General features: G+C 53.8%; 4 protein-coding genes across 4 annotated transcripts; 1 reads left to right on the forward strand and 3 right to left on the reverse strand.

Moving 5' to 3' along the window:
- Window positions 1–59: 59 nt before the first annotated feature.
- On the forward strand, window positions 60–5,599 carry CkaCkLH20_12621 (uncharacterized protein; the record flags this gene model as incomplete). The annotated part of the gene is made up of 8 exons (XM_038895334.1): window positions 60–229; window positions 297–715; window positions 781–1,047; window positions 1,125–1,514; window positions 2,096–2,273; window positions 2,336–2,441; window positions 2,781–3,742; window positions 5,440–5,599. The coding sequence occupies 8 exons, from the start codon at window positions 60–62 to the stop codon at window positions 5,597–5,599; spliced, it is 2,652 nt and encodes an 883-aa protein (XP_038739375.1).
- Window positions 5,600–6,742: 1,143 nt separating this feature from the next.
- CkaCkLH20_12622 (uncharacterized protein) lies at window positions 6,743–9,089 on the reverse strand (the record flags this gene model as incomplete). Its single annotated transcript, XM_038895335.1, has 4 exons — window positions 6,743–7,493; window positions 7,542–7,806; window positions 7,877–8,789; window positions 8,832–9,089. 4 exons carry the CDS (start codon window positions 9,087–9,089, stop codon window positions 6,743–6,745), a joined length of 2,187 nt encoding a protein of 728 aa, XP_038739376.1.
- A 1,549-nt stretch (window positions 9,090–10,638) lies between these two features.
- Window positions 10,639–11,179, reverse strand: CkaCkLH20_12623 (uncharacterized protein; the record flags this gene model as incomplete). The annotated part of the gene is made up of 2 exons (XM_038895336.1): window positions 10,639–10,747; window positions 10,803–11,179. 2 exons carry the CDS (start codon window positions 11,177–11,179, stop codon window positions 10,639–10,641), a joined length of 486 nt encoding a protein of 161 aa, XP_038739377.1.
- An 8,484-nt stretch (window positions 11,180–19,663) lies between these two features.
- Window positions 19,664–22,777, reverse strand: CkaCkLH20_12624 (uncharacterized protein; the record flags this gene model as incomplete). The annotated part of the gene is made up of 3 exons (XM_038895337.1): window positions 19,664–20,238; window positions 20,457–21,075; window positions 22,592–22,777. 3 exons carry the CDS (start codon window positions 22,775–22,777, stop codon window positions 19,664–19,666), a joined length of 1,380 nt encoding a protein of 459 aa, XP_038739378.1.
- Between the last annotated feature and the right edge of the window lie 79 nt (window positions 22,778–22,856).

A 22,856-nucleotide genomic window follows, 5' to 3' on the forward strand; every position in this document is an offset into this window, starting at 1 on the left:
CGTTGGTATACCTGCCGCTCAAAGTCTTTGCCGTCCGAGTCGTTATTGTCGTCAACGAGATGGAGAGCCCATTCGAGATACCCCCAGTCCCTCGTCCGGACCTGGCCGGGCTGAGCACAATGTGCTGGTACATGGACCGCGAGCAGCCAAAGGCCAACCGGAACGGCGGCGGCTTGTCCGTCTTGAACTGGGCGAGTGGCTGTCCACAGCAGGTCTGCAGGGGCATATGGTCAGGCAAGACGCACACACGACATGGGATGCGATACCTTGGAGTTCTTCGCAGAACATAGGGATAGGGCGACAACGTCTAGCCAGCAGCGAACGAGGTCGGAAAGGGCGGCCTGGCATGGATGGAAAGACAAGGCGCACGGCAATGAGGCAGACGGTCAACCCTACCCCTCAAACACCCCGACATCGATGTCGAGCAAACGGCCAGGCCATGCAGGGTACGAACTGGAAGTCGGACAGAGAGAGAGACATGCTCCTCTAGTCCGTCTGCCGCCCCCTCCTCCGTCTTCAACCTCAACTCACATCCACCAACACACCGACAAACGCACCACGAACGCGCGCCTGCAGAACACGCAGGCCTCCAACGAGGCCCTCTTCGCGTCAGTCCCAGCCCAGCGCGCCGAGATCGAGGCGCTCATCGCGCAGCTCGAGGGCCACGTCGACGGCGCGAACGGCATGCTCGCGGACGTGGCGCCCCTCAGAATCCGTCGGCCGTTTCTTCCCACAACGCCACGTCCCGGAATCCAAGCGAGTGCACCTTCGACTCGGCAGAGATCCGGGACCTGCTCGCACAGGTTCGAAACGAGACCATCTCCGAGCGCGACAAGGAGAGACTTCTGCTAGGTGCCCAGACGCTCTGGCATCGCGAACAACGGCGGCGGCAGCAGCAACGAGAACAAGATGGAGATTACACACAGTATCAGCAAGCGTCTCCTAGCCGCCGACCGCCGCCTGCGCTCATCGCCTTTTGCCCACAGCTTACAACACGTCAGCTCGACTTCATCAAGAACACGTATCGCGCCTATGACAACCAGCCCAGTAAGCCTTCTTCCTCATAGTTTCCACCCGCAGACGTATAGCTGACTTCTCAGTCCTTACAAACTATATTTCAATAGCCGGCCCCCCCGTTCCCCGGAATTCGATTCCTCCTCAGACGCCTCCGCGAATTCTCGACCTGAACCTTGATCCACTAGTCGCCCGACTCGCCCGAGACAACGACGGGCAGACGAGCACGTCCTTCACGACGCCGTCGCGGCCGCGCCCGCCATCGGCCACATCGACCCAGCGCCCCAGGCGTCGCAGCGAGGGTACCAACCCAGTGGACGAACATGGATACGGTCCCGGCAGGCAGAAGAGGAGGCCGTCGGAGCGAGCGAACGATGGCATCTTCCGCAGCAACGAGGACTTCCTGCGACACCACAGCGCGTACGAGGCGGGCATTCGCATGGCTTCCGAGACTGCTTCGCCGCGGATACTACGAACAGCGCAGCAAAGGTGGACGTGGAGTGTGAACGAAGGTGGAGGGAAAGAGGAATGGGAGAGGAATCCAAACCCGGCCGCGACACGCCTTCCTCGTCGCGTGTGGGAGGCCTTGCATACCAAGAGAAGTAGACAGAGGTCGCGCGAGAAATCCAGAGTATTGCCCGCTGTTTGTTCGTCATTTCACAAGCCGTCCACCAGACCGCGTTCCCGAATGCCCCAAGCTCTTCCACAAAGCAGCTGAAGGAAACCTGGATCTGGCGTGACTTGAAAAGACGGTTGGTGTGCGCCCAGAAGAGAACTCGGAACGAATGCCTTTTAGCAAACGCAAATACATCCTTCTACTGACCGCCCCAAGCTCGAGCCTTGACGCACAGCGACGATACGATGTTTGGTTTTCTGTTTCAATTCCTCTGTCGTTTCCTGATTCGATTCCTGCTTCCCACGGTTGTCGCAGCGCTGGTGGTGTTCCATTTATCGGCGTCATGTCCTCAACCCGCGATCCCGTCATCGAATCAGCCCAAGTCCAGCGACGTGCAAGGTCCGTCTCCCCATCTCCCCCTCCCCCCCACTCTCGGACTCAATCAGCTGACAATGGACCACCCAGCAATCACCCGGAAAGCCTGCGCGACTCACTTCGCCTTCCTCAACGCCAACCCCGGAACTCTCACGCCTGCCCCCCTCTACGAGTACCCAGGGTTCCGCGCAGCGGGCGACGGGAACGCGAACATCTCGCTCGCCGCCTTCCGCGCCGCCCGCACCGCGTCGACGGCATCGACGGTGCGGTCGAGGGGACCAGCACCATCATCAAGGCGGCAAGCCTGCTCATGACGGAACGGGAGCGCAGCGTCCACAACAACGTCTTCATGCCGGCCCTGCGCGGCGACCGGGACGACGAGGGGGACCGGGCGGAGAGGGTGACGGCCGGGCTGACCGCCATCTCCTGGTGGAACGTACGAGGAGCAGAGTAAGATATTGATGATGGACATGTCGGTATGGAGCTGCCAGGGGGGACGGCTGTCTATTGCGCCTGGGTTGGACTATGTTCGTCAACGATGGAGGGCTCGCCATGTCTCGGCCTGCAGTCAGGGTCTTCTTTGTTCAGGGAGACACGAGAAACGACAGGCGAGTTGCACCTTTCGAAGAGAGCCTTGTCTACTGATGCAGTGATGCGCAATAGCCAAGCGGCTCTCTTCCTCTCCAACACTCATCTCCCCGCATCTGCCAGCCCGTTTGTCTTCCTCATCTTCTCTCTTGCCCTCACTCCCACACGCTGACATCAACCGCCACAGAAGCCCACTACGTCGCAACTACGTCCCCAAGATGAGGAGCAGACGCAAGACGAGCGGCAGACCCAAGACGCGGGCAACCCATCGCAGCCCCGGCCGCCGCCGATCCCCAACAAGAAGCCCGCCTGGCACGAGGCGCAGGTGCGCAACGCGCGACATTTCCAGCACTTCTTCTACGAGGAAGCCCGCCGCGACACCAGGAAGTTCGCCCCGCCGTCCGACCTCGCAGCCGCCGCCAACATCCAGCCGTACTACTCGGACCTCCAGGACAATGAGGAGCGGAGGCTGGCCAGCTGGAAGAAGGACCCGGCACCGCTGAAGCGCATCTTCGCGCACCAGAGCTGGAAGGACGCGCTGAAGCGGAGCGGCATGGACCCGACATCTAGAAAGGACCCCGGCAACAGAATCGACGGCGGCAACGAGGGAATCGACAACGGCCCTGGCAACGGCATAAAAAACGGCCCTGGCATGGGAAGTGATGACGGCCCTGGGATAGGATTCGATCATGGCCCCGGCAACGCAACCAACAACGGCCGCCCCTTCAGCGAAGAGGGCCTCGTCAACAACCTTGCTGCCCAGGTCCGCGTCGATGACTCCGCCGACGCCCAGAATCGGAATCGCTTTGACAACTACCTCCGGCCCCGAGGACCCCCGCATGAAGCTGCCCTCGACAGCTTCCGACGCCCCGTCAGCTCCGGACAAGCATCACCGTACATGACAGCAGGAAGCCTTTGCGAGTGGCTCGCAGGCCGGCTGCTCTCGAGCTCAAAGACGAAGAAGATGACGGAGGCTATCGGAACAGGGCAGGGGCAGAAACCAGGTCCGGGCCGCGCAGAATCGGCGCTTCGAACGGTGGTGGAACACGCTGTCCCCCGAGCAGCGGCGGCGATTGAGGAGGAGAGCATGCAGGCTGTGCCCGGCAGAGACGGCGGCGGGCGGCGCCAGCCAGGGTGGCGCGGGATAGGGTATGCGATCTGCTGTTGGTAGACTCAATGGTATGATATTCCAGAGTGGTCTCCGGTAGGCGTTTATCAACATGCTGTCTGCGTCGGCTCTTGACATCCTTTCCTTCGCCATGTCAGCGGTGCCGAAGAGCTGTCTAACTCTAGAAAGCCTTATGGTGATGGAACAGCTGAAAGTCTCGGTTCTCGGTGTCAGCTTGGCATTGGCATTGCCTCGCGCGCCGATCCGCCTTGCTTCCGCGATAGTCGACCTGGTCCCGAGAGTATACCGGCCTCGGAGGCGGCGCGGCGCGGGGCCGGTGGTGCGGGACTGACTGCTGGCGTGGCCGGCAGTGTCAATCTCGACCAGGGGCTGGGCCTTGCGCCCGTCAATTGCGCTGTCAACTGCGCCCGAGAAGTACGCCTTGGAAACATGATGGATAGTCTTTTCCGGTCTTTGGTCCCCAGGTTCTTTGCACACAGCGCCGCCTCTTTTTTTCTCCCGGAAAGGCCGATTCCCGACAGCGCGACGACACCGACGATATTGATATCAAGTCTTCTTGATCTCGACCATCAAAATCAAGCCATACCTGCGTCGAGACTTTCTCGCTAACGCCGGCTGGCCATACATGTGCGCTTGAAGGACATCAAGCACCTACACGCCTCGGTAGGTGCCTCTTCCAGAAGCATGAGTCCGGGCAGGCTTGAAGAGAAAGGGAAAGAAAGTCGACAACCCCAGGGAGAGCTCATATCGGGGCTTCTATCAGGAAGCAATCCTCAGCGTCCACCTGGACGATGGTCTTGAGGATCAGGACATGAAACACGCGTCTAGTCACTCAGGATGTCGCCATTCCTCGGGACGGAATCTTGTTTGGGTCGCTGATGGGCTAGGATTTTGAGCAGTCGTGCACATTCACGCCAAACCTGGTCTATGAAAGAGCTATCAGTTCACCTTCTCAACAAGCCATCCTCGCAGACAACCGACCTTCAAGTCTTGACGTCTCTTCGGGCCAAACATCGCCACGCGAGCTTCTTTAAATCCCACGACGATTCTCCCGCGACACGATCAGGAATCACGATGCGATACCACGATTGAGTACCCCGATCTGACATCACGATTTGATTGGGCATATCCACTAGAACTATCCAGTTCCTTTCCCCGAACCGACCGGTGCCTGTGATCGACATTTGGCCACGAGGATCATTCGACGAACCCCGCCATCTCTGAAAGATTGCCTTGACGAGAGATCTTTGGTGCTTCCTTCGGGGGCCCAGAAGAGGCTGGCCGGGCCTACTTACGATGGCGGCATCCTCATGCGCCGCGCCAAAGAACATGGTTCAGCAGACGAGGAGGTTGTCGGCTTGGTTTGAACATGTGTGTCATGATGACGGCTTGTGCTGATAGCCGCCGCAGGACGACAGAACGACTTTCCTCTCCGCCACTGGGACGATGAGTCTCGGAGCATCTCGAAAAGAGGTCCGACACCGTGATGCCGGAGCCGTGATTCTGGCCTAGCTCTCCGCTGCAAGCTACTTCGGGGCGTGCATAGGCACGAGGCCAGAGTCTAACGGTCGACTCCATCACCCATCCCCTTCGCGCCGCCGTCAGCAAGGTTGTGCGACAAACAACCTCGAGTCATCCCGTACTCGAACCGGCAGTTCCCTCCGGTCGCGTCTCCCAGCGGCAACGACCAAGAAACGTGGCCACATTCAATCCGAAGCGCCGTTTGCATCCCGGGTTCTGACCACCACGATCGCTCAACGGATCAAACGATCCTCAGCAACACCGTCGGCATGCTCCTTCGCCGCTCTCCCTTCCTCGCCCTCCTCTTCCACGATCCGGCGCCCGCCGCCCTGACCCCGAACCGCACGCATACTTGACGATACATCGACCGACTATGGGACCGTCTGGAGGAGGAGGAAGCCGACGCAAGCACGTATCGGCCTGTTGCAGCGGCGATTGCTCGGGGCGCAGCGACGGGAGGCGGGACGCAAGGTGCAGAGAGCTCCGGCGCGTGAGGATGAGGAGGACCCGATACGCTGGTTACACCGACCAATGCGAGGATGAAGACGATGGCGACGGCGGACGAGGTCGCAGGCGGGTGGGTGCCGTACACCGTCCGTCCCGACAAGACGCTCGAAGCGGCCCCGTCCAACAGCGTCATCATGGCGGTCGTTGTAGTAGTTCTTCTGTAGATAGACAGTGGGCTTGTTCGTGGCATCGCAGGCCATTTGCAGCGTACGGGCGTCGGCGAGGTTTGTCTGTATCTGCGGTCCGGTTTCTGATTCCGGGCGTGCGTGTCGTTCGGAGCGCGAAACCTCCCTCGTCTGTTGCTTCATCCGCGACATCGTCTTCACCTTGGCGCGGCGGTTCGCCGTGTTATATCACCCGCTCTTGATGCCGTCCTTCTCGCATTCCGATCCTCCAGGCACGGAACGTCCATCGCCGCGGAGAGGATCGCGGAAGAGGCCGATGCGCTCTCGGACGCACCAGAACTGCTGCGTCCGAAGCAAACCCGCCTTTCTCAAGGCGCTGGCTGGCCGCCCAAAATCTCCGCACGCGCGGCCGTCCACCTCGGCTGATGAGGTGGCAGCCCACCTTCCATGTCATCGTGTCGGACTGAGACATGGCGCGAACGAGGCCAGGACTGGTCAACACCTCCGAAGTGATACATGCTGCGAACACTCCCATCCGCGAGTGCTCATGCTTTGACCGACTGGACTCCAGCAGTTCTAGGGTTGGAAGGGTCGTGGTGTAACTTGCGTGCATCCCTGTGACGATATGTTTCCCGGGTTGAGGGCGTGGGATGATTCTCAGGTGATCTCTCGGTGGATCGGAAGCCAGATGATACTGAAGCGAGGTTGGGCAGATTGATATTTCTCTCCGGGCTCCGGTGACGGCGGCGATGAATCTAGAGGCACAGAATCAAGCAAGAGGTTCACTCACAACATTGGTGGATTGTCGCGTAAGCAGCGCAAAGACAGATTGTATTCATACTCCAGGAGCACCTATGCTAATTATGATCATACGAGACGTGCGGCTTCCCATATCATAGCCTCCTCCTCCTGGCTATTGAGCGCCTTGATGATTTCGTCCTCCTTTGCTTCCAACGCTTCTACCAGCCCGGCCAGGACAGCGCGCGACTTCTGTAACAGTTCTTGTTGCAGCTTCAATCGTGTGACTTCCACCTCTCGTGCCGCCTCTTTCTGAAGCTCGAACATTTGTGCCGTGGTGGAATCGAGCATGCTCTTGGTCTCGTCGTACAGGATCGAAGCAACCTTGACCGCCGGCTCTACTTCAACCAGGGTGGTACTGGATAATATGATGTCGTTGTGGACCTTCTGAAGCATGAGTTCCCGCCTTTCGTCATGCCATCGCTTCACCTGGGAAGTCCAATCTCGAAATGCTTCGGCCGACGGGCCGTCGCAGGTGGGCTGGTGTACGGGGATGTCTTGCGCGGGTGGTAGTGGAAGCACATGTGCCCAATCGCCAGGTTGGCCGAGAGCTGCGGCCATAAACTGCCTCCACAACGGGGAATGGACCTCGCTCGGCAGGTCTTCGCCGACAATGATGTAGAGAGCCGTGGCGAAGACATAAACCCCATAATCGTCTGTGTTCTGTTGTCGCGGCCCTGCCATAGACTTGAAGATACGATTTGATGACACCGGAGCGTTCGGAAAGTAACACTGGAAGAACCGTTCAGTGCGTTTTCGGGCAAACCTCGTGTTGTTGCCCGACGGTAACGAGTCATAGAGTGACGCGGCGCACGGCTGACTGTCCCTTAGTGTAACCGAAACCAGAAACTAATGGCTCTGGTAATACATAGGGAGCAAAATGAGCGTCGTGGATTCGGACTCAATCGTGGCGACCACGTTGCGCAGGGCTTCGCAGTTTGGCTTGTCCAGATTGGCCACCGCCGAAAAATCAAGCAAGGCCACCCACTCCAGTCCTCTCGTCATGGCAGTAAGTGCGTCATTCAGCCAATCCCCTCTTATCCATGCGGATGCTTTTGTTATCGGGTGCGGATTGTCGATGTCTAGGTGTTTGGGCTCGATTGACATTTTGGGTCGTTTGGTTGATATTGCTGCTAGGAGGATGGTTAGAATATAGTCCAACGGGTGGCCGAGCTGGGTATTGACCAGTCAAGAATAACTCACATGCATCAGACCGGCTACGCGGCCTTTTGATGGTGACGTTCGACAGATCCGCCATCGCTGCGGCCTTGACACTCTCGTTGACGTCGATGGTGTCGTCCGAGCCACTCCAGCCCACGTCTTCGTACGACGACGGCGAGTGTTGAAGAGGGCCTTGGAATGGTTTCGCGTGCACATTCGAAATGTTGACCTGCGAAGACAAAGAGGAGCTCCCGTCGATTGTATTCGAGCGGGGACTTGAATCACCTTCCGAGACGTGGCAACCAAACGGCTCTGGCAAACCAAACCACGGTCTGCTGGCTGGTGACGGAAGCGACGGGGGGTCCAACGGAGGGGCGACGGCGTCGACAAATCCAATATCAGGAGCGTCCAAACTCTGGTCCAAGAGGTCCTCAGGGGCGTCTCTTACGTGGTCGTGATCGTCGTCGCCACGGTTGTGCTGGGCTCTTGCGTGCTCGTCGTCGTCACCACCACCAAAGTCCTGCTCGTACTCGTCGTCACTGTGATGGTCTCCGTGCCCGCCCGTTGCGTGCTGCTCGTCGTCGTCACCACCAGTGTGCTGCTCCTGATCGTCGTCGCGACTGCTGTCCTGCTTGTCGCCGTACTCCTCGTTACTGGTGGCGCTCGGCGTTTGGTCGTCTTGCCTTGTCTTGGCTTTGCGTGTCTTTGCGTGGGGGTGGCACTTGGGTTGTACTCCCTGTCGAACTAGGACGGCTGCGATGTCGGATAAAATAACGCCACTCTTGTGGACGTGGATCCCTGGGCGGTCCTTTGGATCTAGCTGGCGTCGTGCGTCCGCTTCTTGTCGGAGCTCGTCGATCGCGTCCGTCCAGCAGAGGGAAGCTGCTAGCTTGCGCAGCTCTTCCCAGAAGCCGCGGCCGTGACACCAGCCTAGGTAGAAGAGGACCAGACTAGGCTCGACGCCCTACGTTGAGCAGGCCCTTCGCAGTGTGCCTACAAAACGATGGTGGATTTTGCAAATCGCGGAGTGGCCGATGCAGTGGATGAGGACCTCGGCGATGTGGTCTGGGAGCCCGTCCCGGAAGTGCAAAAAGTCGATGTCGGAAGCGATACTCTTCTCGAATTCAATGAGGGAGAGTACGACGTCGTCGTGAACGGAAATGAGGTCGTGAAGAGTTGGCAGCCTGTTGATGAAAGACTCGATTTTCGCGTCCAGGCTTTCCTGACCTTCGTGTTCTGCCCGAACTGAAGACATGCCTTGTGTGGGAGTGTGTTGGATTAAAAGAGAGCTGCGGCTGGGGACATGGCTTCCAATTTGAAAGGATGGTCTTGAGGTCGGAAATGGTGATGGTGGACGGGGGTGGCAGAAATAGGAGGCCAGCAGCGCCTGCGTCAGCTCTCGGTGGCTTCTTAAGCGATTGACGATGTTGAAGACGACGGGGGAGAGTTTGCGCGATTGACGAGATTAAAGACGATGGGGGAGAGCTTGTGCGATTGACGAGGTTAAAAACGACAGGAGAGAGTTCGCGCGATTGACGAGGTTAAAGACGACGGGAGAGAGTTCGCGCAATTGATGAGGTTGAAGACGACGGGAGCGCATCCACGCGATTGACGAGGTTGAAGACGGCGGGAAGGCGTTCGCGCCGAGTCACACAGGTCAGGTGTGTCCATGGTCCAGCAGTGGGAAGTGCCCTGGCACCAGCGAGAGTGGAGGCTGAGTGCGGGGAAGCGCACCTTCCACCTTAAGTACCTCTGAGTCTACAAATGCAATACGCCGCGCAATACAATGCAGCCACCCTTATAATCTAGCTATCAATATTATCTCACTATACCTAATAAGTATATATTTAATATTTAATATTCTAAAAGAATAAAACTCTATCCTAATAAGCTTTATAGCGTATATAGTGGCGTATAAATGGCCTCACTCAAGGTCGCAGGGGGCAAGACCTTGATGAGGAATGCTGGTCTATAAGAGACCAGTACCTCTGAGTCTAGGTAGGTGGGTAAGGTAAGGTACCTTACACTGAGGTGGGTGAGGTGAGGTACTAGGGTAGGGGTCTGTTTGTGTCTGTAGTAGGTAAGAAGAAAAAAAGAGTGACGTCTCCTCTGGCTGAGTAAGCTACTTATGCCCCCCGGGTCTGTGCGCTGGCCGGCCCCACTGGTGGCAGGTACCTTCCTCCACTGGGCGTTTTCTGGTGGGCAGGAACGACCACGCTGCACCGGCTTGGCCTCGTGGTTTTAAGTGGACAGGACGGGAGCGCCCGCTGAAAGGCACTTGACGACGAAGGGGAAATAAAAAAAAACGAGGGTCGCCAGCAGCACCTGATGATTACATAATAACGGCGTTCTGGCTTCTTTTCCCCGCCAGCCTGAACACTGAGGTAATTACGTCACTGGAGCGCTCTTGCACTTTTTTCTCCCTTTTTTTCCTCTTTCTTTTCGCCCAGCTCCCCCTCCTGGCGTTTACCATCCCCGATCTGCCGGTGATGGAGAACACCATCGGCGTGTGGGGGCCCGGCGCGTCAGCAGTTGCGGCGAGCCGATCACAACGTTCCCATGCCGGATGATCGACAAATGATGGACCACAAAGGGAAAAAGACGAGGAAATTTGATCTATTCCAACAGCATCCCGAAATTCCACTGGGGCATCATAAAACACAAACGACTATGCCCATGCCAGGCACCAAACCACCTTCATTGCAACCCAACCCGAAATCCTCCATCTCCCGTGTGTCCCATCCATCTTGATGCCAGTTACAGTGGCTTCTCTCGGTATTGCATGTGGTGGACGGAGAGCGGTCTCACACCGGCCGGAAGTTGCGGGCTTTGTCTTGCTTCTTCAGATGTAGTTCTCGGGCTCTGAGGCAGGCGTCGCGCAGACTCTCGAAAGGGATCTCGACATGCACGATTCTAGGTGGGTTCAATCAGCAAGCCTGTGGGGTGGAACACATAGGGGCAGGGAGACATGATGTACTCGTCGCTGTGGCACTCGAACGGAATGGGGCGATTCAGCCGGGCTGGCACGTCGGTATCGGCCGATAGGAAGTCGGAGGCAAACAGACGGAGAGGGCTGTGCCCCGCGGCGGCGGTTGCATCGGCGAAATCGAACAGCGTCAGGCTCTGGACCTCGCGTAGAACCGGCCGGCCACCAGCTGCCATGTCCGTCGCAAATAGGTAGACGCGGATGGACGAGATGTTGGGGTACTGGACGTCGAGGATGAGAACCGTCCGGATGTCGCCGTTCGTTTGCTTCACGTACTTCTCTGCCTGGTTCTCGGGGTCCTTGGGCGACTGGTTGTACCAGATTTCGACAATAAAAGGGGGAATCGGGGTGGCAGCCATATTGCGACGAACTGGTTGTCGCGATCCCTCCTGAGCTTATTAGGAACGGCAATTGTGACGGCGTTGTCGCACCAGACTTGTCGAAGGCGTCGTGAGAGGGTATAAAGGAGTTCGTTCTGCTCGGCCTCGTGGCGATGCTGATGCTCGCAGTGCTTCTCGGTGCTGACGTTGTTGTCCTGGCCCAACTGTGACCCGTATGCGGTAGCAGGAGCAGCTGCGGCGGTGGCGGCAGTGACGGCGTCAGCAAGCTGCTGGGGAGCGCTCTCGAGGAGGGTTCCGATGGCACGATTGCACTAGTTGTGTATGGTGGTCCCGACCATCATGACATGGGCGGACTCGGTGACGAAGTCGTAGAAGAAGCGGGCAACCCGGACGTGGGCGAGGAGCAGCTCGAGGCGGTCGAGGGCATCGGGGGCGAGGCGGAAGGAGGCGGAAGGCGGGAAAGACGACCAAGTATCAGGGTTCTACAGGCAACAGAGGGATTCGAGGCCGGCTTTGAGGTTCTCAGAGGTATTAAGCTGAGAAAAAGTATAGATATTATAAGCTATAAAAAAAAATAAAAACTTATATTAAGTAATACCTTAGGGAATAACTTTCTATATAGAATATAATATAAATATATATATTTAGTATTTAATATAATAAGGGTTTATAAAGCCTATAGATATATATAAGCCCTCTTAGCTAACTTTTTAATCTATATAGTTATAAATAGCTTTAACTATTAAGGTTATAATAACTTTAAAGGGTATTTCTAATAACTATAAATATTAAAAGATTAATAAAGTCTCTTTAATTTCTATTTTATATTATTAAAATATTAATTATATACTTTACTTTAAATAACTATAGCTTCTATATATTAACATATTATATTTAATATACTTAATAAATTAAATTAATATATTATATTATTATAAAAGGTTTTTAAAGTACTTAATAATATTAAAAAGATTATTAAAAAGATAAATAACTTAATAGCTATTAAGCTATTCTAAAAAAGAACTCTATTTAAGACCTTTAAGCTTAACCCTTTAAACTTAAAAGATATAAAGCTTATTAAGCTTATAATATTTATATTTAAACTTTATAAATATTATATTATAAAGGCTAATTAAATTAAAAAATAATAATAAAAAAATATCCTTAATATATATAGAGATATATATATAGATATTCTTATATATAAGCTATCTTTTAGCTTAAATAAATAACATCTTTTATATAATATATATTAACTTAATAATATTAAAAAGTATATAATAAAAATAATTAAGCTAATAAAAATAATAGAGAATAAGCTAAAGTAGAGGGGATAATAGGGTTTAGAGGGGCTAAAAGGGTATATATCTATATAATACTACTTAATTTAGATAACTTAATAGTATACTTAATAAGGTAGCACCTCCTTATTAAGGGTATTACTAATTAAGTTCGTTTTAAATAACAGCTAGAAGCAGTACAGCTCGTTAATCCCTCGGGGCGTTCCTTCATTTTTCTGCCGTTATAAACCTTTCTTATCGCAGTTAACAACCAACACTAGAAGGTCTAAGGCAGAGGATCTTCGGGAAGTTGACTTGCGTTTGCGATACTCTCTGTGACGTAGTGCGAGCTATCCTTTGTTGAGATGATTTACAAGCGCCGCATCCACAAATGCGCTAGTGATGGTACAGAGACAGCACTGCGGGAAGGATATGCGGCCAGAGCCGGACCAAGCGGCCGCGAATTCACCGTATGCGGCGTGAGCGGCGTTCTTGGGTCCCCGTCTTAAGCGGCCTTCCCTTGACTCCGCAATCCTAGGCCCTTCTGACAAGTGTTGATCCGCTGAGGAACGAGCCAGTTATGCCCACCATTTTCGAATTTCATGCATACTCCGGTGCTGGGAAGGCAACCCGTGCTGTCGTGGTTGGCTTGGTCTGGCTGACTGAGGAGACTGAGTCATTTCTTGCTGACGTTAACTATATCCAACGGTCCGGTACGGATCTGATTTCTCAAACAAAACCTGAGGAGGGTATCGCTAGACATGAATGCATGCAAATCAGTAGAGACGCATTTCGTCAATGGCGTGCAAGTCATCTTCTCATATAAACCTGAAGCCAGCCTCGGAGAACCTGTATGGGGCTCTTCCTTATTCCTTGCATGTGTGGCCACATACGAGAAGGCATCAGGCCGGCCTCTTGAACGACGTCCATCACTGGAATCGTCAAGGTACTTGAGAATGCGACTTGAGGTAACACCCTTGCAGCAAAATTAAGTCCAAAAGTAGATTCTCAGTTCAGTACGCGGCAACGGCTGCTTGTTCCTTGGCCGCAGGTGTCTGAGGCGCCCCCAAGTCCCTCAAACACATCCAGAAGGGTGTCTCTGACACAATGCCCAGCCCATGAGGCACAGGACTACAAAAGCGGCCGCATTTACGGAGCTGAAAGAGCCGTTTCAGACAAGAACACCGCATGAAATAACACATCGCAAGTCCACGCAGCCATATGTGGCTCACCAAAGCTCATGGTCAGCTAGTAGGCCCTTGATCTGGCAAAAGAAAGCTGTCGGGGTAAGGCTATGTCTTACGAACGGTGTCAACTTGTTCGCAGGGCTGTTCTGACTAACTCTCCCCTTTAGGTAAATTGACGTGGAAGAATATGCAAATAAACGCTCTATGGCGCTTTACTTGCTTCCTTTTGACGACAGCAGTATCGAGGCTCTTACGCAGCCTCATAGAAGCACGTGTATCTCGTCCGGGGGCCATCATCAGCTTCAACGGCTGTTCTCCAGGAGCCTTTATCTCACAACAGCGCATCGGGAGCGGACCACAGAATGCTCTTCCAGGGACCGCGCCGACATGCGCATTTTGAGATAGAGCGAAATTGTACGGCCAGGCTTCAAGCGTGAAGGTTGCTCGTGTACGACGTGCCACGAGTGAAGAATGTCGGTCGCGCTGCGGCAGGGCTTCAGAAGATAGAGGTGGAAAGCTTATACGTCCCTCCTTTCGCAAAGCTTCGCGGTCGAATTCCCTATCATGCCATTGTGTGTGCCATGCATCGATCTGCCGGGTGCCTCGAAAGCCAGAGCAGGCTAGTCGCCCGGGGCTTTTCGTCTCTTGGAAGGAAACTCGTACTCTGAGCTCAAGTAATATTGTCAGGCCGGTGGAACTTGAACCCCGTCATCATTTCTCCTCTATATCTTCTCATCTTTCATGAGACGCTATCAGCTCCTGGTGTTAGTCTCAACAATCCGCTACGTCGCGCGACTCAAGAACCCATCTTGCCGTCCGCGTCGACAACCATGTGACATCGGCGCCCAGCGATGCTGGTCAACATCTGGCACGACACGCTTTTGGTCGTCATCGGGACTGAATGACATGGCTCATGTTTGCTCGGTCCCAAACTCTGCTAGCCTGCCGGAAGAAACAGTCGTGTTCGATGACGGACGTGATCATTAATGCCGGGTATGCCACGTATTATCGGTGGCTCCGTGTAGGGCTCACTCGAACTAAAGTCATGAGTCGTCTGGAGAACAGACACTGGCGGGGCCGTTGCGAATAGATCCGTTACAAGCTGAAAGTATATTTGGTATTGGTAATGCCCTGGCTTTCTCGCACCGAGGAGACGTTTTGCGGCTTCAAGATCCGGAAACGCTCGTACGATGTTACTGATTTCTTCGTATTCAAGCCCAGTCCGTTCGTAAGAGAGGCGAACTGGAAGGGTGTGGTCTCATCTGCCCTCCTGCGAGGCTCTGCAAATATATCTTTTCTCTTGACGTCCGCCGGCAGTTCTCGGAACTCTCGAAAGGCAGCAAGCCATAGAAGAAGGCATCCGAGGTCAACACGAGTCGCCGCATCTCCTTAGATAATCCTGTATATTGTTTGCAACAGCTGCACCGTGTATTGGTCAGTCTGCTGATCTGAAACTTCGAACATCTCATCCGGACGGATCGAGACCCGGACTTTGGAGTCAAAACCTCTCAGCCCCTTCATGCAGTCCACAGCAGTGCTGAAGAGCTTTCAAACCTTAGAGAAAGAAAGACCACAGTATTAGGAGTGTTTCGAGACGTGGCAGATTCAGGCCCACATCTCGTTTCACCAACATTGCCGAAAGTCTCCGAGGATATAACCGCTTTTGAGATCACTCGGGAGCTCGTCGTGGTCTTTATTAAACGCTCATGGCCGATGCCTGTGACCGCTCTATTGTTGGTCGATCAACAGGCCGCATAGCCTGGGGTTGCTGGCGCATATCTCAGTCCAGACCCGGAATGTATGTTCCAAGTAGTGTAAGTTAGAATACCTCTGATCTGCCTCTGCAAGCCCGTCATCGTGGGCTACCTCTTCACATCTCATCCATATTGACTCGTGAACCACAGTAAGTCGACAGCCCCAGCCATAGTCTTTCAAAGAAGGGGTTTCCGTCGCCGTGGTGTTCTTGTTATCTGGGAATCTTGCAAGACTCTCCATCAGCCTGCTTCGGGTACTCGTACTTCGACGAAACGCGTGGTCACATCAACGCTCAGGTCTGAGTAGTAACGGCAGCTGACTCCGTCTCATGATCTGCCTACGAACGTATCGTCTGGATAAAGATCAACCATCCAATGTATGTTCGTCTCGTGAAACATTTCGACAGCTGCCTTGATAAGATCTGACCCCTGGAGACATTTCTGCCGTATTTCGAGTGGAAGCCCAAGAACCGAATGTAGCAGAAGAACATCGCTTTGGAGGCTTGATGTGGAGATCTCTCTGCTTGCTGTGTGTCGGGATTCAAATCGGATTGACAAGCTACAACCGTGGTGTGATTCCAACACTCTACTTGTCGACATCCGCGCCTTTCACGGTATAACCTCTCGAGTGGTTCGGGAACGGGACTTCAAACACGGTTCGCTGTCCTCAACGCTGGCTTGAATGACGATGTACTGAACCAGCGGTACTGTAGAACTTAGTGAACTGTGTTAAAAAGAACCGTGGAAATATCTGCATAACAGATGATTGTCGCCTCAGCCCCCTCAGATTTACGTTTGCTTTTCTTTCCGTAATCAAGCATTGCACAGGAGTATCTCAAACATCTCAAACATCTTAAACATCATTGTCTTTCATGCTTTCTTTCAATGTCGACCTGAACCTGAATTCGGCATTCACATACAGATTAGTGGTCTCGGTTCGTTCCTCGGACGTGGCGCTAAAGGTTGTGTCTCTGTTCCAACGCTGAGACCCTGACTGAGGGCCGCATCTAAAGTCAGACCCCCAGCTCTCAACACAGGAACGCTTACACCTTTTACATTATGCCTGTTGCCATTCATCAGGACGACCCGACATGCCAGCCGGCTGATTTCTCAACTGCGAGAACTTGTGTCAGAGATCGTCGAGACCCTCCTGTATGAAACGAACAGCTATTATCGACGTTGTGAAGACCATCTCGATCCGAACTACGTCCAGAATGATGATCACATGAATGTTTGAGAAATAGTCTCTCCCTCAATCTCCCAAAGGTGAAGCAAGCAAATGATTTTGGTATTGCCACCCTATATTTTTCTCTTCGTAACTCGCGATGTCCACACCTTTTCCTTGTCAACCTAGAGCGCACGAAAACCCCCAAGGAAGAAGGAAGAAAGAAAGGAATTTGGTGAAGTTAGCAAATGACCTGAAACTGAAGTCGCGTTTTATTTGACTTCCTGGAAAACGGGTACCTTAGTTAGTGAAGCAAGCCTGGCTTCAAAGCGACGTGTCTAAGACGAGGAACCGCAGCCTCAACGTGCTGGCATCCTCTCGACGAGTTACTAAGCAATAGGTTCAGAGGAACATACCTCTTGGAGGGTTATGACACCAGAGGGTCTCCTCGGCAACGCTGTCACAACCACATCAGACCTAGGGAAATGGTCGGTGTAAACTACCAAACGACGTAAGGTATTTCGAAGTTTTGAAGGCACTCGAAGTGTCTGAAAGCGCACCCATAAATTTGCTGTCTCCTGTTTCCTCAAGCTTTTCCTCTCCCATCATCTCAGATCTCAGAACCAAAGAAATCAAGCCTACTCTCCTCATCGCACAGCTCTATAATCCATGACCGGTCAGTTGCCAACTACTCTAGCGATCACATACCTTGGAGAGTAGACGGCCGGACGAGGAATGCAGATACTAACCTATTTTTATTCTCCAACAACTCAGGAGATTTCCAAGGATAGGGACGACTAGTACCAAGAAATAATATTGATAGTTGACGACTTGGTGTACAATGTACTCAGATCCGTGTCGCTCCGATGAAAAAGCCCTCTCTGAAGAGCAAGATGCTAAAAGCTAGCTTGCGGCCCAGCCTCACCAGAGCCGACGAGGCGGTTCCACGCCTTCCACATCACAGACTGCGCAAGCGGAGAGGACCAACCCAGCAGCACGTCCTGCCAGCTTCGAAATGACGCCTACGATGTTGCCCTCAAGCATGCCAAGGGATGGTCTTCCCCAGCTCCCTCCAAGCCCCGTGAACTGGTTTGCCTCAAGTGCATCAGAAACTGCTCTGTCGAAGCCAGCAGAACCAACTTCCCGAATCTCATCTCACCAGAGACATAGTTTGGGTTTACGCTCGCTAATATACCCCCCAGCTCCTACGTGGTAATGCGACTATTCGAGACACAGGGCTTTGGAAAGGGATGGAAAATGAGAGAATTCGATGATTAGTGCTGCAAGATAGCATTGAGGACTCATAATGAAGTTTAGCGGTTAGGTTGCATTGGATGTTTTAGTTGTTTTCATGTTGGGGTCCCGGTTTGGATCTCGGCTTGGGTCACAGGTCTGATCCTCAATGCAGTTCATGACCATTCATCGTTTAGGGAACCCATGACTACGAAAACCGAAACCGAACCCAGGCTGCAATCACTGATGCAAAAACCTCCAGAGTCCAGGAAGGTGATCAGTCCAGTGGTCCAAGTTCAGCGGCAGGCTTCAGCGGCCCTCGCCAACCGTCCTTGAGTCATCATCGATACCCACTCTCGGATCATCTTTCTTCTCAAGTCGAAATGAAGCCAGATATCAAATTAGCGAGTCCAACAAAGCGCAGTCATAGTAGAATCGAATCAGTGAGGCTGAACGATTGATGCAGGCGAGAAGGCGGAAGAGAAGTGATGGAGAAGACAGTCAAAGGCGAGTGCGTGTTAACGGAAGAAGAGCGGACGTCGGCCCAGCGATACAAACGTTGCAAGCTCAGGAGTAAGCTCAGAGTATTTACCCAACACCACAGTCGCAGGAGGTAGCGTCGTCGAACACATGAAAGTCTCTTCTAGTTAGTGCCTTGAGCCGTCGGCAGGTGATATATCTCCATCTCCGCCGGGCATGGAGTGCAACATTTCTCATGTGCCTTGAGTTCAAAAGTTGGGTGGCGCGGCAAAGCTGCAACAGCAGCAACTCATATTAAAAGTAAATAAATAGCAGTATAACAAAGATCATAGACATAGACATGGCCACCATGATGAAAAGAGTAGGCTAATCTCGAGCGGCAAGCTGTCCTTTGTTCGACTGCTACATGACCGCGGTCCCTGCCAAATCCACGTGGATATGCAGGCAGTATGCACCACGTTGTAGTACTGCATCCAAATCCTGTTGATTGGAAAGCCGTAATACGCACAGCGCTAAGCTGGTCGCTGCTCAAGTGTCCATAGACGCCAGGTTAAAGCCCTGGATCCAGTCGCCATCAGCGCCCAGTCCCATCCCTCGACATCGCATACGAGCTGTTTCTGATCACATGTGCTGAATCCGCATCTCGGAAATCTCGCTTGACATTTAAGTCGTGGACCTGATTCAAAGATGTGTTGGTTTGGATCGGTTGGCCTGGGGTTCGAACGCCTCGCACAAAGAGGTATGAGATACCAGAAAACCAGGGATACCAACATGAAGCTTGAGGTTAGACCGATAACATGTTCCTCCATTGATGCTTATGAAAGAACGGAATAGAGCCGGTGCCCGTTATCGACAGAGTAGTTTGAAGCATTCCTGAGTAGTTTGCATCACTGCCTCGACCTTACGAGTTCCCTGAGCACATCTTGTGAATCCAGTACAGCGACAATTTCGCATCCTTGATTTGATGGCGGGAGAAGTCGTCGCACCCAATTAGGACTAGAACATTTCCCCTTTATGTTGACTGAGGTGAACGAAAGCTTGAAGCTTCTTCTTAATAACTGCGACTTCATTCCAACTTGATAGAATGAAGAACAGGAAAGTTGATTGGACGTTACCCGCGTAATAGATAACCTTAGCGAGCATGACTTCTCCCCATAACCTTTTTTCACGTTCACTCTAAATGAACAGCATCTCTAGTGAGAGCACTCTGCAGATTGGTAATGGTGGGTGTCACAGAGAAGCCGACACAAAAAAAGTTGGAAGAGCAGACGCCAGATATTTGAATCGAAACAAGCAAAGGCGCCTCTCTTGTTAGTAAGTATAAAGGAATACAGGACCCTCTATGAAGCCATTTACAATGCCCTTAAGGCAGATAGACATGCGACAAAAGCAAATGAGCGCCGTTAAGGCATGTAGTCATCATCCTCGTCGTTCTCCTCAGCGGCGGCAGCCAGTTCCATCAAGTAGCTGGTGGTGGCGTCTCTGGCAACTCGAGCGGCCCGGGCCTTCTGCGCAGACGTGAAAACATTGCGGGCGCGCTGCAGCCTCCGTGAAACGGCATTGGACGCCAGGGCACCAGCATCGCGGGCGACCCTGCGAGCATCGACATCCATGACAGGCTGACGGCGGCGGCAACGGGGATGTGGCGGAGCAGGGGGAGGCGTCGCGGCATCGGCGGCATCGGCATTGAGCTGGTCGAGGAAAGCCTGCTCCAGCTGGCGGAGCCGTTCAACAATATCGACGGCAGCGGGAGGACTCGGGTGCTGCTCTTCCCCCTGAGGCAGCTGCTGCGGCTGCGCATTATTGTCAAAGTACATGCCCTCATCCACCGGATAATGCTGCTGTTGCTGAGCTTGCTGTTGCTGCGCTTGCTCCTGGTCTGCTTCGAGCTCGAGAACCAAGGTGGGGAGCATATCGTTGAAGACAGCAAGCAAGTCTTTGCCATCCTCCTCCTCCAAAGGCACAACCGCGTCTTGCACTAGAAGCACCGAAGCTCTAAGGCGTTCTCGAGGGCGATGATCTTGCGGGCGGCCCTGAGCGGGAGAAGAGGCCCGCTAAGCCTGCTGCCCCTGTTGCTGTTCCTCGCTCGCGGCATCGTCTGCAGGCTGGTATCTGATGTCGAATGCGCCTGGGGAACTCTCCCTTGCGGACAGCTGCACATCGCCCCGCTGGGCAAGGCGTAGGGCGGTCATGAACCCTTCAGCGGTATGGCTCCTGCCCGCCTGCTGGTGAGGAACGAGGTCCTCGAACCGGACGTTGCGGCCTGGCCCTGCGGCGTCGTCATCGTCGGCTTCGGCGAGCTTCCGTCGGCGCATCGTTTCGAAGACGCGATGAAGAACCGAGCATCATCCTCGTCGTTGAACCCCTCATCACCGGAGTTGTCCGCACGCTGGGCGTCGCTGTCGGCCTCGGACCTGCGATCCGGGCTATTGGGAGGAAAAAGAGTGTGCATCTCGTCGGCGGAAAGCGGAGGCGCAGCAGAGACGAGGCCGCGGTGGTAGTCGACTTGGCTCTCGCTGGAGTGGTTGTCGCTCTCGTCATCGCCAACGTTATTGGTGACCTCTCCATGCTCGCTCTCGTTCCCAACGCCATCCGCATCCAGGTCGATGGAAATGACTTGGTCGTTCTCCTCGAGCACAACTTGCCGCTGCTCGTCCCCTTGTTGCGGTGACTGAAGAGGCTGCCGGTGTTGCTGGGCTGGCGGTGGAGTATCCTGCTGCTGCTGTTGCGCGAGCGGGACGAGGTCCTGTGGTAAATACACCGCAGCATGGGCGGAGGTCTGCGGCTGGGCATGCGGATAATATTGTATCAGGTTCTAAGAGTGAATATTAGCTACAGTCTTACACACCGCCGATAGTGAAGGGTCAAGGGAATGGTTGAATATATCGTGGAACCGAAATCGTGAAGAAGGCCGTGTTCATACCGGGATTCCAGCTCCTCTTCCTCTTCCAACTCCACCAACATCGCCACCAGGGGCAACAGGAACACCTCCTCCATTCATTTGGGCCAGGAAATTGGCGGAAACACCAAAGAGATACAGAAGAAAGATCGAGGGAATGGAGCGACCACGCGGGGGTGGAGCTGCGTCGACGATGATCCGGGGTAGGTAAGGCAACCCAAAAAGAGGGCGATTCGCGGGAACATAGCGGTGAGAACGACAAAGAAAGAAAGAATAACATAGACAATGGCCGAGCGGCCTAGAAAACCGACAAAAAGCGAAACGAACACAGGTCCGACAACGGTTGAGGGCGACGGCGGCAGGAAATCAACACTTATCTGGACACAAAGAAGAACGGGAAACGAGGAAACACACGGCGGAGCGGCCACGCATTTTTCCCGGAATCGACCTTTTGTGCGGTCGGGTCCGAGATAATCCGTAGCCACATAAGTGCATTCTGCTTTGCTGCACATGGGAGGGAGGCGGGCGGCGGTCTTCTTCCTTTCGAGACATCCAATTGACCCCAAGTATGGCGAGCATTCTAACAGAGTCAAGAAGGATAAGTATTTCTGCATTTTTCCAGCACCGTATTTTAAATACACTCGAGCACGAGATTAACTCTGCTTTTTGAAGTCGGTGGATTTCAACGCAGGTCCCCCAGATAACAACAATGAAGAGTGGTAGGTCGAGGTGCAGCCAGGTGTCCGAATGGGTACCACGATACCAGAGACTTGAATTCTCTCGACAGAACAAAGTGACACGTCAGAGAGCTCATACGCTCCCTGATGGACCATTCAAAGTGAAGATGAAAGGTACCCGACGGCCTGGAACTTCCGTTTGGCGTTATGTCTTTCCACCTGTCCAGCTCCACCGCTTCCGCCATTCCAACAGCCAAGAAACAACACTGATCGCATCACCTCGTGCATCAGAGTAGCCACAGATGTCTACAACACCACTCAGATCGAGGCGTGGGGTATCTAGCGGCCCAAAACCTCCGTACAAGGTCGTGTCGTGGTCTTCCCATTTCCTCAGCCATTCCGAGGGCCGATGATTCAAAGCGGGTTCGTGGCGCGCAGAGACTACCATCTCCGAAATAATCTGGCAACTGGCTGCACATTTATGGATCCACCCCGGTCTCGAGTAGCACGTCAACAACTCCTTCCCGGGTCCTCTCGCCGTTCTCATGGAGTGCGTGGTGCAGTGGTAGAAAGCGGGCGACATCAGGGCGAGCAGTAGCGTCTCGGACGGACATTCGGTGGTTGCTCGAAAGCGAACCGAGAGTTCGAAGCATTCCGTTGGCCGCCATGACGCAAGGGGCGGATGACATGTAGGAATTCGTGGGTGACTCTGCCCATGTTGCCATCGACAGGGTTCGCGCGAGGAGAACCCGTACCGTAGCTTCGTGCCCATGGGCAATTGCGAGGTGTAGGGGAGTGGCCACCGAGGCGTCGTCGGGCTCCACAACATTGTGATCATTGTGATTGTCCTGGAGGAACATGTGCCGCGGCAGACATATACACGGGTACATGGCGATGGCGTCGATCGAAGTGCCGGCATCGGCGGGCAACCAGGTGACCATATGGACGTGGCCATCTGGTTTGAAATATGTAGCGCCGTGGTTGTGGCCGGCAGGAATGCGACGAAGTTCTCTTCCTGCA

This window comes from Colletotrichum karsti (genome assembly GCF_011947395.1).
Source record: "Colletotrichum karsti strain CkLH20 chromosome Unknown Scaffold62, whole genome shotgun sequence".
NCBI classification, from domain to species: Eukaryota; Fungi; Ascomycota; class Sordariomycetes; order Glomerellales; family Glomerellaceae; genus Colletotrichum; species Colletotrichum karsti.